This window comes from Microtus pennsylvanicus, chromosome 7 (assembly GCF_037038515.1).
Source record: "Microtus pennsylvanicus isolate mMicPen1 chromosome 7, mMicPen1.hap1, whole genome shotgun sequence".
Taxonomy (NCBI): domain Eukaryota; kingdom Metazoa; phylum Chordata; class Mammalia; order Rodentia; family Cricetidae; genus Microtus; species Microtus pennsylvanicus.
The window spans coordinates 3,999,302-4,012,176 of NC_134585.1; the positions used below are offsets into that span (position 1 = coordinate 3,999,302).

Consider the following 12,875-nt stretch of genomic DNA (forward strand, 5'->3'; position numbering starts at 1 on the left):
TCCCTCTCCCCAGTAGCTTTCAGTTGTTTTAGCAGCTTAGCAAGCACTTGGCTCCAATTGAATTGCAAATCAGCAGCTCTTGCCCCGGGAAGAGAAGGAGGGAAGTGGTGGAGGGGGCAGGGAGGGGCTGGGAGGAAGATAAGAAGGACCATAAAAGAGGAGGGCAGAGGGCAGAGGGGAGGATGGGAGGGAGGCCAAGGTTAGGTTCAGGTAACTAGGCTACGGTTGACTAGGCCCGCTTCCCCTTCCTCGCTTCATCCCCCGCTGTACCCACAACCCCGCCCCCAACCGAAAACCAGGACACTCTTCTCTAGCTGGAACTGAAGGGCGGGCTGGGAGGGCCACCAGGGGCTTCCTCAACTAACCAGAAGAAAACAAATCTTTCTCGGGAATTGCAATTATTTGGAAACAATGTCAAAACAGAAGTCTTGCTCTATCCCCCTGGCAATCTGCAACATTGTGGTTTCCATCCTACATTCTGTCTGTCTGCCCTTCCATCGATCCCCTGTCCTCCATTTGTCCGTCTGCCTCTCTGGTGTCCTTCGCACTTCCAGCCCCACTCCAGATTCAGGGGCTAAAGGTTCAGAGCCCGAGCTGGTGCAGCTTCAGAACCATGGTCAGCGCCGAGCCTCATCCCTCAGCCCCACCCTCACGCCACAGCACGCAACCTTCAGACCCAGGATCAGGCTCCAGAGCCAAGAGGGCTGCCTCCATTCTCAGGTAGAGGAGAAGGAAGGAGTCGTGGGCCAGGCACCCTGGGCCGTGGAGGACACTAACCTTGAAAAGGCGGAGGATGTTGGCCACCATGATTGAGACTGAGCTCCCTGAAGCCCCGATGACGCCCACCACGCGCTCAGGCTTGGTGATGATGGGTGGGCCGCCGCTGCCACAGCGGACCTCAGTGCCGTCCTTTTCGATGAGCGCCTGCACGAAGGTCAGTGACTGCTCGAGAGCGTGGGTGTCCCTGGAACAGGTGTCCAGAATGCGGGCGCCCAGCGTGATGTTGGGCAGCAGGTCCGGGTCATTGTTGATGCGGTCCAGCGCGAAGAGCATGGCCTCCAGCCGGTGAATGCCCTTCTCCTTCTTTAGTTCCCCACAGGCTTTACCCTCAGAGCCTCGCCCGTGGACAGGAAACAAGCCTCCCAGCGTGATGTCCCCGTCAATGCGGATAGAGTTCATGTGGGGGTGGCCCTTGGGCTTCCCTAGGGATGAAGGCACCCAGGAGCCATAAAGGCTAAGGAGCAGGCAGAGGGGCAGCCGGGCCCACCACCAGCCCCAGCCTCCCTTCCCAGACATGTCGAGAAGGCCTAGAGACCCATGAAGAGTGGGCCCCACTCCTAGCCCTGGCAGGCCCTGGGTCCCACGACCTGGGTGCGCATGAGCAGGGCAGCTTCAGCAGCAGGGGGGCTGGAGATGGCCAATGGACTGGCCCATCCCAAAGGCCTGCCCTCCTCCTCTTTGATACTTGAATGGAGCTCAGTGGCCCACACAGGCCAAATCCCCAGACGACAGAAAGTGGCCGGAGCTACAGGAGATCTCAGATCCTTGTCCCCATGTTCTGCAAGCCAGATTGCCGCGTCTGGCTGTGGAAAGGGAAGTGAGCTCCTATCCTGGCAGGATCTTAGCATCAAGGAGAAAACAGCTCCGACCAGTGCCGCCAACCTGGGAAGAGAGAGAGACTATCAACCCAGCCCAAGGAAGACATTTACTATTCTGATTCCTCATCAGAATCCTGGGAGAGGGAGCCCAGAGGTTATCGCCAAAGACGCCATAAATCTCCACTTGATTTTCATTGCTGCGGCCCAGCTCCTGAGGAAATGCAGAGCTGGAAGCCAAAACTGGGTCATGTTTAAAGACCTTCGCTGGCCAGGACCCATTGCCCTCAGAGGCCAGGCCTCTGAGAAAGTACTCCTAGGGACAGCAAGCATGGCTGGGGAGGAATGGGTTCCTCAGCATGCCCTGGGAAGCTATAGCAAGATACCTATTCTGTCAATTCAACCTCATGACAGGAATGAAGAAACTGGCCAGGCAGTGGTAGTGCACGCCTTTAATCCAAGTACTCTGGAGGCAGAGGCAGGTTAATCTCTGTGAGTTCAAAGCCAGTCTGGTCTACAGAACGAGTTCCATTCCAGGACTGCCTCCAAAGCTACACAGAGAAAATCTGTCTCAAAAAGAAGAAAGAGGAGGAGGAGGAAAGAAAGAGAGACAGAGACAGAGAGACAGAAAGAAAAAGAGAAAGAAAGAAACAAAGAAACAAAGAAAGAAATTGAGGTCTGATAGAAGTCTGTGCCAAATCCCACAGATCTTTCTCACCTTAGCCCTAAATAAGAAACATAGCAGTTTTGAGGGGACCCAGAGTCCTGGAAGGAAAAGCCAAGACCCCAGGAGGATAGTGGTCTGTCCAAGAAGGCTAGAGTGCTGTCCGGGCCCAGGCCAGGAGCTGCAACTCCAAAGATTGGGAAGAAGGGGGAATCTGGGGTTCAGAGGCAGTCCCCCACTTCAGCCACACAAGTGCCCAAGCAGAGTCAGGGGTCCCTCCTGTCCCTCTCCCTGCCTGTCTTCTCAGTCCTCCATCTGCCCCAGTGGGGCTCCGGTTGTCATCACTGTTGTTATTGTTGTGCCTAAATATTTATCTGCAGGGTAGAGGAGAAAACAGAGCCCTTCCCCATGCTCACAGCTAATTTGGGCTAATTTCCCCTGGGAATTTTGTGCACACCCTCCAGCCTTCCCCCTAAAGCCAGCAGCCTTCCCCCTCTACTTCAGGGGCCACCAGGAAAATGGCTGATAGCTGAGTCAGGGCTGGGCTAAGAGGCGACCCCAAGACCCCTTCTCCAAGGGTTTGTCAAGTGAACGCCAGCTAGCTATTTGGCTACTCTGTGCCTCAGTTTCCCATGCACTGGAGGAGGAGCTGGAATCTGGATGGAAAACATCCCCCTAGAAATGGGGTGCTTCCATCAAGGCCCAGCAGGGGTCTGGGAGCCTCCCCTCCCCAACTCACCGGGTTCACCTACTGAAGCCCCTAGGGGAGGGAATGAAAGGATGCAGACCCAATTACAGCCCAGCTACTGAGCTTCTCTGGCCTTGGGAGCCTCACAGTGAGCGCTGGGGGATAGGACTGAACCCAGGGTCTGGCACAGCTAGGCAAGCTCTCCACCCCTGAGCTATGAGACCAGACCTCAGATCTCCCACTGGCAGTCAAGCCTCTAGCAAGGACTCCACCTAGCGCCACGCTACCAGAGAACTGGTAGCCCAGAGGCATCCCACAACCCTCTCATCAAGACGTGTAGGTCTAGAAATGGACACATAGAGAACCTGGAAGATCCACCTTCTCCAAGACCCAGGGACCCAGGGCTAGAGTCACGGCCGGCATCCTGTTCAGAGGCTATCTCTGTTCAGAGCTGCCATCCCTCACCCCTCATGAGAATGGCTTTATGCTCACTTTCGAGGTGACTGTGGGAATGGCTACATGGGCACTAGGCAGTTCACAAGCCGATGGACAGAGATTGGTGTCACCATGGGGGTCCCAGAACCCTGCCCTGCCCTGCCTTGCCAGGTAGACACATCTCCCATGGGTCTCTCTTGTGTTTAGATATGTAAGTGGGGTCAGTGGGGCAAGCTCTAGTCTGGGCACCATGCTGGCCCCTTGGGTAATGACCTGCGTGCCAACAGGGCATGGACATGCCAAGCAACTGCCAAGGGGTTACTGAGCAGTTCAGACAACCACAGGGCAGTGGAGGAGCACAGCACACTGCCCTGCAGTGGGGTGGAACATTCAGCCCGTCCCACAGAGGGAGCAGCTGTAGACTGAGAGCCACACAGAGCCCAGGAATCCAGAGTGTCTCCGGTCACTCCACTGCTGTGGCGGGCAGTCCCTCAGGCCTGCTGAGTTCACAGCCATTCCCATGAGTGTCACATGGAGGGGGCTCGGCACCCTAAAAGAGTATGAGCCATACCAGGGCCAACTGATGCAGGCACAGCTTCTGACAGTGGCCCTGAACAGGCCTGAAGCCCTTTCCCAGGACTCACTGCAGTTCCTGGAGGCTCAGCGCACCGCCCACATGTGGGAATGATCAGGGCATGAGGGAAGCAGGCCCAACACAAGCAGGGCTAGAATCGGGAGCCCCAAAGGCAACTTCTCCAGCTGCCAGACCTGCCCCATGGGCTCCTTCCTCTCTGACCATATCAGATCCTCGGGGCAGATTGCAGTTCCTGTTAGGGGATTGGTGGACGCACCCCCTTCAGCGTCCACACCATCTTTTGATGCTGTAACAGGAACATGGGGGAAGTAAAAATACCCTGAAAGGAGGCAGAGACATCCCTGGGGATATCTGTCTCCACCTGCAGGGGAAGGGGGATCTTTGAAGTCCATTCTCCAGGCCTTGGACTCTGCACACGCGCACACACACACACACACACACACACACACACACACACACATTTCAAAATAGCCAGGGAAACTCAAACGGAGCAACAAGGGGCACCTCCCTGCAGAAGGAGCCACCAGGATGGCTGCAAGTCCAGCATCTCCTCCTCTTCCCCTTCTCCCTTCCCACCATCCCTGGCTTAGTCCTCCCTACTCCCTCCCACTGGATTCAGGGTGGACGGTGGCAGTACTAGAGGAGGAGCAGAGCAGAGAATCCTCCCCCGTAGAGCACTGGCTCACGGGCCAATGGTCAGGCAGAGAGTCCTCCCCCGTAGAGCACTGGCTCACGGGCCAACGGTCAGGCAGAGAGTCCTCCCCCATAGAGCACTGGCTCACGGGCCAACAGTCAGGCATTTTCCAGAGCAGTCTCTTCAGGGAATGGGGGTGTAGAGGTAACTTGGGGAGGGCTGCACAACAAGAGGGGCGAGGACCAACTGTCTCATCAGCAGCTCAGAGTCCCCTAAAGCAGGTCCATCATGCTGTTCTGATCTCAGTCCTTCCGGCCCAGGCACGGCCCAGTCCAGGAGGAACTGGGGCACAGAGCAACAACCAGGCCAGGAGAAGCAGGATTCACCAAAACTCCAGGAGAACCAGGATTCACCAAAACTCCAGGCGTCCTTCACTGAGCTGCCATTCACTCTTCTAAACCAACCAAACAGAACAAAACCCAAACACCAGACTCGAGGGCAGGAAATGGGGGTAACCGCGTACCTCGTCACAAGACAAGGTGAGAATCATTATACTTGATCCTCTGAGGGCTGTGCCCTAGGAAAGATATGGGCACTCGGAGGACCAAGCCATCCCTGGGGTGCCATAGGGAAAACTAGAGGTTTTCCATACCGTCAGCCCTCCTGAGCCTAGCTCCATCACCTCGTGACCTGCCCCACCTTGGATACCTCTGGTTTCCATCCAGCCAGGTGCTCAGAAGCTAGAGACTGTGAATGGCTGAGCGGGGACCAAACAGACAAAACGAAGGGGAACCAGAGGCCTCTCCCCTCTTGCTGCCTGAGTCTCTCTCCACCACCCAGCAAAAGATCGGCTTGTGAGTCAGTACCCTCCCTAAGGGACATGACCTGTGCCCAGGCACAAGAAGCAGGCCACTCAAAATCTCCCCTGGCCAGCAGTAAGTCCACAATAACCCTGCCTGTCTGAGAACAGCTTCGCAACCCACCTGGCACACAGCCTCCCACGAGGAGTCTGTGCCTCCATGGCCTCTGCTCCCTGGCATACCAGCCCTATATTCTCAGCATGGTATAAAGAATGGATGCTGTAAAGGGACAAACCCCAGGGGCCTGCACTGCTCCCCAGGGGCCTGCACTGCTCCCCAGGGGCCTGCACTGCTCCCCAGGGCCCGGCTCTGTATTCACAAGACCCTGTAATACAATAACACCGCTAGTTCTAAAAGTGGATCTTGCAGTGGGTTTTCAGGCTGTAAACAGGACTGACTGGCAAGGCCAAGGCATCGAGGCAACTGGAACTTTCCACCCACCCAGCTGTCCGAGATTTATTCTACAGAGAAACTCTGGGTGCCTCAGCATCCCCACAGCCACAGGCTGGCAACTGGGAGTGTCATGCTGGTGCCCAACTCTAGAAGCCCCCAACCCAAATAGCTGAAGCCCCCAGACCGGGAACCCACCAAGTTCTAAAACAGTCCACACCTGCAGGCACCCATCCATTCAGGTTCTGCAAGAGCACAGGTCTGATCCAGAGGTTGTCGGGAAGCCCGGCAGAAACGTGTGGAAGGAGGTGGAGAGGACACAGGAAGTAACTCCTCAGCTTAACATCGGTGGGAATTCAGAAAAGGAAAACATGGCATCCGAGGTCCTGTACTTCTGCCTTCCCAGAGGCAGCCGGGAGCCCTCCTCCCCCAGGAAATCCTGAAGCAGATATTACAGCCTCGCTCATGCTGAAGCTGATGCTGGGGGTTGTGGCACACTCGGGGCCCATGTGACCAGCTCCTTTACATCTCCTGCGCTTCATCCACGGTTCAGAAGACAAAATAACACGCTCAATCAATGACAGGCAGAGACAGGTCCCCGCCCAGAGTCAGCCATGCAGCTCCACTGAGGCAGAGCCCAGGACAGTCTGCAGCATCGCCTGCCGTCCACAGAGGGGGACTCAGCCCTTCAACCAAACCCTTGGGACCCTCATGTGTGGCCAAGCACAGACTGCGGTCCCCTCTGCCATGACCATCCCATCAGTCAGGGTGCTCTGCCCCGCTAAGACTCAGGCACACATACCTGTGCAGCTGAGTGGAGATGAAGGGGACACAAGAGACACGAAGCACTGGGGGGGGGGTCAGGGAAGGGTACCCACAAGAGCCACACAGCATTGCAGGGGGCCAGGGAAGGTACCTGCAAGAGCCCTTTGGGGAGAGGATCATGGGGGAAGTTTCTCTGAGGAATTGCATTCAAACAGAAAGTAAAACAGGGACAGATTAGCCCTGTGGGCTTCTGGAGCAGAAGCCAGGATGGGGACCACAGGGACAAAGGCCCCACGGATGGTGCTTACCTTTTTGTCAAGGAAGCGCAAGAGGACAGGGTGGAGGCAGAGGGATTGCCAGGGGGTGGGAGGACATAGTCAGAGAGGGTGACTGGCTAAGGTCAAGTCAGACTCCACGGCTACTGTTCAGAAAGAGAAATGGGGGCTTTGAGCCCAGTGACAAGATGAGAAAGAAACCTGAGGCCCAGAAGGACAGCTACCTGTGCAGGCCACAGCTGCCCATATCAGCAGAAAGGGCCATTCCAGTTCAGCGTGTCACCAAAGCTCAGGACATCAGCCATCCGTCCTGCCTACAGTGCCACCTTCTCTGGGGCATCGAAGTCCATGCTGCCTCCTCCACCTTCAGGCCCAGGACCCACTGCCCAGCCCTCTCCTCCCCGTCTCATCTCCCCATCTCCTCGCTAGGGTCCCTAGCCCTCCCTGCACAAGACCCAAGCGCACGGGTGTCTGAGCCGACAGCTGGTGCTGCCGAGGCCCTGACAGTGCCCCCTCCTTGTCCTGTCCTCTCCCTAAACTCAATGCCCCAGGCCCAAGTACTGCCTGGAGCAGGGTGCTCAGCGCAATCTGAATCATCCTGTCGCAGAGCTACAGACATGGCCACATCCAAGAACAAGACTCCATCCCTAGGCCAGCCACACAAAGGCCATGGACCATAAGTGGCCATGCTGATAACAGTGACAGACAGTGCTGGCAGCAGCTGCAGAATTCAGGCTGAGTCCCTGACTCTCATCTCTATATTTGAACCTAAAGATGGCTCTGCATCCGGGGCAGAGATTTTTGTTTTACCTAGAAGTCCTACCTCAACCAGTAGGTACAAGGGCTGGTTTCTGTCACCTAAGAATGTGAGGAACTCTGGTCCCATGCCCCCCCAACACACACACACACACACACACACTCACACACACACTCATGCCTTGGCACAACCCATAGAAGCAGCCGCTGGTTTCTCCTGGCCCCATAGTTATCACTCTCAGCCCAATGATTGTGGCCTTACCTTCTCCAGGAGAGGAACAGCTTAACTAGACTGTCTCGCTAAGGCCTAAAATGGCACAGGCTGTCATTATGGGCTGTCATTTTCCAATTACTGCAGATATTATCTGCTTTAATTGAACAGGGTCCTGATAATGCCATTATCCGCCAAGTTACCCAATTCATTTAATATCTGCGTGTATACACATATTAACACCTGGCTGCCACCATGAGACTGAGGTGCAGTGACGTTCATGGGATGACACTTGGATGGGAGGGATCAGCTTTCATTTAGGGTCACTTGTCCTCTCTTCGGTGTGCTGGTGTTACCGAGAAGCCAGAGGACCGGGGGAAGGCAGAGCAGCCTCTCTCGGCCTGCAGCCTCACAGGGCTCAGAGAGGATGGCTGCTTTGGGCTAGCCCAGCAATTGCTTCTCTTGGGGTCCTTTTCACCCCCTTCCCTGCAGGAGCAAAGCTGCTCAGAGAGAGGAACCAGAGCCTGGGGAGGGAGCAAAGGGCGAGGTTGGAGGGAGGTGTTACTGCATAGAGAGCAGGTGCACAGGACGGGGGGAGACAGCCTGCTCTCCGAGGGCCCAGGCAGGGATATCTCCCAGTCCTGCTGTGTGCACAGAATAGTAGTGATCTATGTTGTCTATGGGTGGTGCACATACGCGTGCACACTTGTGCACATATGGAGACCAGACGTGGACGACAGCTGTCTCCCTCAGTTCCTCTCCTCCCTATTCATTGAGACAGGCTCTTCCTCACTGACTAGGAAGCCCATATGGTTAGGCTAGGCTGGCTGAGCCATGACCTGCCTCTGCCTCCCCAGTGCCGGATCACAGGTACATCACCACATGGCTTGCTCACCCAGGTGCCAGCACCCAAACTCAGAACCTGAGGCTTGCCAAATGAGCCATCCTCCTGTTTCCTATCAGTCCATTGCCTGGTGACCCCAGCTGACTAGGGCAGAGCTGGCACTCTTGGGAGTGACAGGAAGCTATTGTCCCCACCCCAAGCTCCTCTGCTTCTTCTCCAGGTGGCACGAGGTGGGCTCAGCAGAAGTGTGCAAACCACCTTCCAGTGGCAGGAGCTGCCAGCCCAGCTGCCCAGTCTCCCAGCAGGGCCTGCCCACTGGAAAGTTGGGTTCTGGGCCGTGAGGAGGAGGACAGCAGGGGTAGGCAGATGTCTTGGGGTGGGTGGTAATTAGGGGCTGCCTGAGCTCCCAGGAAGAGGACAGGCCTGTCAGCTGTAATTACAAGGCTCTGGGGTCCATAGGTTCTGCTCCACGTCTTCCCGGCAGCTGGCCCTGCGGAGGGGTAGGGATGGTCCAGCAGCCCCAAGGTGGGGCTGTGGAGGCCTCGGGACAGGGACAAAGCTGTGCAGAGCCTTCCAGGCTCTTCTGGCCAGCAAACCATTCAGTCACAGGATGACTGCCAAGCTCCTGGAGACACCATGCCTCCAACAGAAAGATGCAGAAGCCATGATACAGGTCAGAGGAGGGGAGGATCCTCAGCTAGGCCAAGACCAGGAAATCTGCCCAGCTCCTGGCCTGTTTCTACAGTCCTTCCTGCTGCGGGTCTGTTCTATGTGAGCCCTCTCTGAACCTGCTGGGAAGTCCACCATTCATGGAATGTCCCTCTAGGCTAACCACTGCCAACTTTCAGGGTGCAGGAGAGGCAGGTGAGAAAAATCCAGGAAAATGGTAGCCGTCTTTCCCCAGGGAGGGGGCTGGCAAGGCATGCAGCTTAGGGCTGAGAAGAGATGGGAGGGCACCATCCCCCAGGGCAAGAATCTGATCAAGGCTGGGGCCTACTTCAGGAAGCAGTCTTCTGCTGAGAACTAATGCCCACAGCCCCCTACAGCCTGCCCAGGGCCTGTCCTGATCCTCTGTGACCCCCCCACCCACTGCCTGTCCTGGTCCTCTGTAATTCACACACACACACACACACACACACACACACACACACACTCACACACTGCCTGTGCTGGTCCTCTGTGACCCCCCACCCCACGGCCTGTCCTGATCCTCTGTGACCCCCCACCCCACGGCCTGTCCTGATCCTCTGTGATCCCCCACCGCCTGTCCTGATCCTCTGTGACCCCCCCACTGCCTGTGCTGGTCCTCTGTGACCCCCCACCCCACGGCCTGTCCTGATCCTCTGTGACCCCCACCCCACGGCCTGTCCTGGTCCTCTGTGACCCCCACCCCATGGCCTGTGCTGGTCCTCTGTGACCCCCACCCCACGGCCTGTCCTGGTCCTCTGTGACCCCCCACACTTGTCTGTGCTGGTCCTCTGTGCCCGCCCCACACACACCCCGCCTGTGTTGGTCCTCTGTAATCCAATTGTCCCCTGCCCCACCTCCCATCTCTGAGCTCCTATAGAAGCCCAGGAAAGCTCCCAAGAGTTCTCGGCTCCTCACCAAAGGCCTGTCACCTCCTCCCGTGCACAGGGGAACTGAGCCCAGGGGAAAGAGGGCCAAGACCAAGACACCCTGAGAGGTAGAGAGCTGGCTTGAGAAGGGAGAAGGGAAGTCCTCTCCCCAGGGCTGGTTAGATGTTAGGTTCCGCTGCAGAAACGCTCCAGCGGCCTGAGGTGCTCAGAAGGGACACCCTCAGAGTACTGGCCTGCCTGTCTGCCCTAAGTCCAACATCCAGAGAGAGCGGGTGACTGTGAGCACACATACACACACGCCTGCCGACAGACTCACAGCAGGACGGCTACCACACTGCCACACATGTGACTTGGGGTACCCTAGCCCTGAAAGCCCAGCTCAGAGGGTGCCACCAAAAGCCAGTTTTCTCCCTAGTCAGGGGTAGGAGTAGTAAACGAAGCAAGAAGAAACCAGGTGCCCCCTGCAGAAAAGATTGTCTGCGAGTGTCGCCCAGGGCCAGGGGCAGAGGGCGCTCGTCCTTTGGGCTCAGGACTCCCCGCCGCCGTACTGCTGCCCCAGCTCAGCACAAACAGCCTCGCAGCGCGAGGTGCGGGGGCGCAGCGCACAGTCGGGCCTCCACCTCGGCCCCGCCCCCGCGCGGGGAGGGGACACGGCTGCCCGGGCTCGGGGATCCGACCCCGGAGCAGGAACCTCCCCCGCCACACGAGCGCTCACACAGATTCCTTAGAGACTCTCGGTTCACCAGGGTTTCGGGGATGGTATGATTCCAAGTGTTAAGAAAACCTGACACCAGGTCCCGGAGCTGTGGAGAGACCCCAGACCTGCAGCGCCACCGCAAACCACGGCGGCTGCTTCGGGCGGGAGGTGCTCGGGCTCCAGCCAGTGGCGAAGGTGGTGCCGGGGCTGGACGCGGTTCAGAGAAGGGAGCCTTAGTGCCGCGCTGGCGCTGCCCTCCGGCCGAGGACCACGGGGCAAAGGCGCACACCCTGGCCCGCGCCCCCACCACCTAGCCTTTCCGCAGAGGGAGCACGCGGGTGTCGCCGTCCCCATCGGGGCAACTCCACCTGTCATCAGGGCAGCCCCCACCCCACTTTCCCCCAGATCCGCAGACAGCTGTGCCCCATCCCCGAGGGGCATCGGAGAGGCGGCCCCAGCCCGGAGAGGAGCCCTTGTACCCGGGTCCCGAGCCCTCCTCCTGGAACTAGGGAGCTCGCGGGGGCCACCTCCCCAAATGCTGGGGTCCCCACCGCAGCCCGCGCTCCCGGAGACCGGAGGGCATAGTCCCCTCCGCCCGTTCTCTCGGACCACAACTCACCGCGCATCGGCGAGGTGAACGCGGCGGCCGGGGGTCGGCTGCGCCCGGGAAGCGCAGGGAGGCGGAGGCCAGCCGCTAGCTGCTCTCGGTGCCGGGAGCCCGGGCCAGGGCGGGCGGCGCTGACGCTGCGGACCACGGCGGGCGCGGAGCCGCCGGCAGTCCCGGGCGCGGCGGGGAGGAGCTGGCGGCCGCTTTGGCCGGAGCCCCGGAGCAGCGCGCGGCGTTCGGCGGCAGCTCCCGGAAAGCTGGAGCTGGGAGCGGCCGCCACCGTGCCGCTGCTGCTGCCGCCACTGCCGCCGCCGCCGCCGAGCCCGAGAACGCGGGCGAGGCGGTGCGGGGCGCTGCGTGCGCCGAGGCTCGGGGCTGCGGAGCGAGCGAGCGCAGCCGGCCGGGGTGCAGGCACCTGACGGCAGCGGCAGCAGCGGCGGCAGCGGCGGGGAGAAAATGAGAGCGTGCGAGCCAGGCACGGGGAGCCGGGCGGCGCGGGAGGGGCGCGAGCGCCGGGAGCGCGGGCCGAGGGCCGAGGGGGCCGCACCGCTCCCGGCGCCCACCGCCCTGCCGCACCGCACGCGCGAGCCCAGCCCGCAAGTTTGCGCTGCGAGTGCGGGTAGAGCGCGCCACACTTCCGCCAGCCTTTTAAAGAGCGAGCGCCCGGGTCCTCCCCCCCCCACCCCGACACACACACCTGCACCTCCACCTCCGGAAGCTGGGACTCGCCACCCCTCTACGCCCGCCCCGCCCGAGGCTCCCGCTGCCACCGCACCCGTTTGTCACCCGCTCCAGGAAGCCTCCCCTCCTACCCCTCAGCCCCATGCACGCGCCAGCTCACCACCCCCTGCACCCCAAAGACATGGCGGAGACCCCTCCTCACCCCCACAGGTTGAGGGTCAGGGAGCCCAGCTTCCCGGCGCATACCCGGCAAAGTACAGCAGAGCTCAGGGACGTAGAGGGGCGCACTACACCCACCCGGTGCGTCACTGGAACCCCCACCCGCAGGGCCGCTTCTCATAGCCGAGCACACACGTGGCATATGCCCCCCTGTGGCATGCTCATTTACACACTCCTGTCACAAGCATGCCGAAGAAGGAAACTGAGGCCCAGAGAGGCGGCTCCTCCTGCCCCAGGTCTCATGGCCTGTGAGCACTCTTAGAACCCCTAGCAATTCTGTGCCCCCAGACCAGGCTAGCAATTCAGGGCCGCACCCACTGAACACGGTGTAACAGGTGGCCTGGAGCTAGCCCCAAGAACAGTCCCTCAGCCCCAGAAGCTG

At 59.2% G+C, this 12,875-nt stretch overlaps 2 protein-coding genes across 3 annotated transcripts in view; both read right to left on the reverse strand.

Moving 5' to 3' along the window:
- Grm4 (glutamate metabotropic receptor 4) overlaps window positions 1-1,662 on the reverse strand; it is a 76,476-nt gene extending 74,814 nt beyond the window's left edge. Inside the window, exon 1 of one of the 2 annotated variants that reach the window (XM_075979654.1) lies at window positions 778-1,435. In XM_075979654.1, coding sequence (XP_075835769.1) covers window positions 778-1,296 — 519 coding nt within the window. In that variant the 5' untranslated portion in view covers window positions 1,297-1,435. Of the gene's footprint in view, window positions 1-777 lie in introns of both variants that reach the window. The other variant, XM_075979653.1, reaches the window with a different exon arrangement.
- Window positions 1,525-12,614, reverse strand: LOC142853568 (uncharacterized). Its single transcript, XM_075978727.1, has 3 exons — window positions 12,477-12,614; window positions 11,606-12,329; window positions 1,525-1,662 (listed from the first exon to the last, which is right to left on the reverse strand). The coding sequence occupies exons 1-3, from the start codon at window positions 12,612-12,614 to the stop codon at window positions 1,628-1,630; spliced, it is 897 nt and encodes a 298-aa protein (XP_075834842.1). The 3' UTR covers window positions 1,525-1,627.
- Between the last annotated feature and the right edge of the window lie 261 nt (window positions 12,615-12,875).

Coding starts and splice junctions, on each gene's coding strand:
- LOC142853568 (XM_075978727.1), bottom strand. CDS start 12,614: ATGAGAAGCGGCCCTGCGGGTGGGGGTTCCAGTGACGCACCGGGTGGG. Junction 12,330..12,476: donor CTGACCCTCAACCTGTGGGG/GTGAGGAGGGGT, acceptor GGGCGGGCGTAG/AGGGGTGGCGAGTCCCAGCT. Junction 1,663..11,605: donor GTTCACCTCGCCGATGCGCG/GTGAGTTGTGGT, acceptor CTCTCTTCCCAG/GTTGGCGGCACTGGTCGGAG.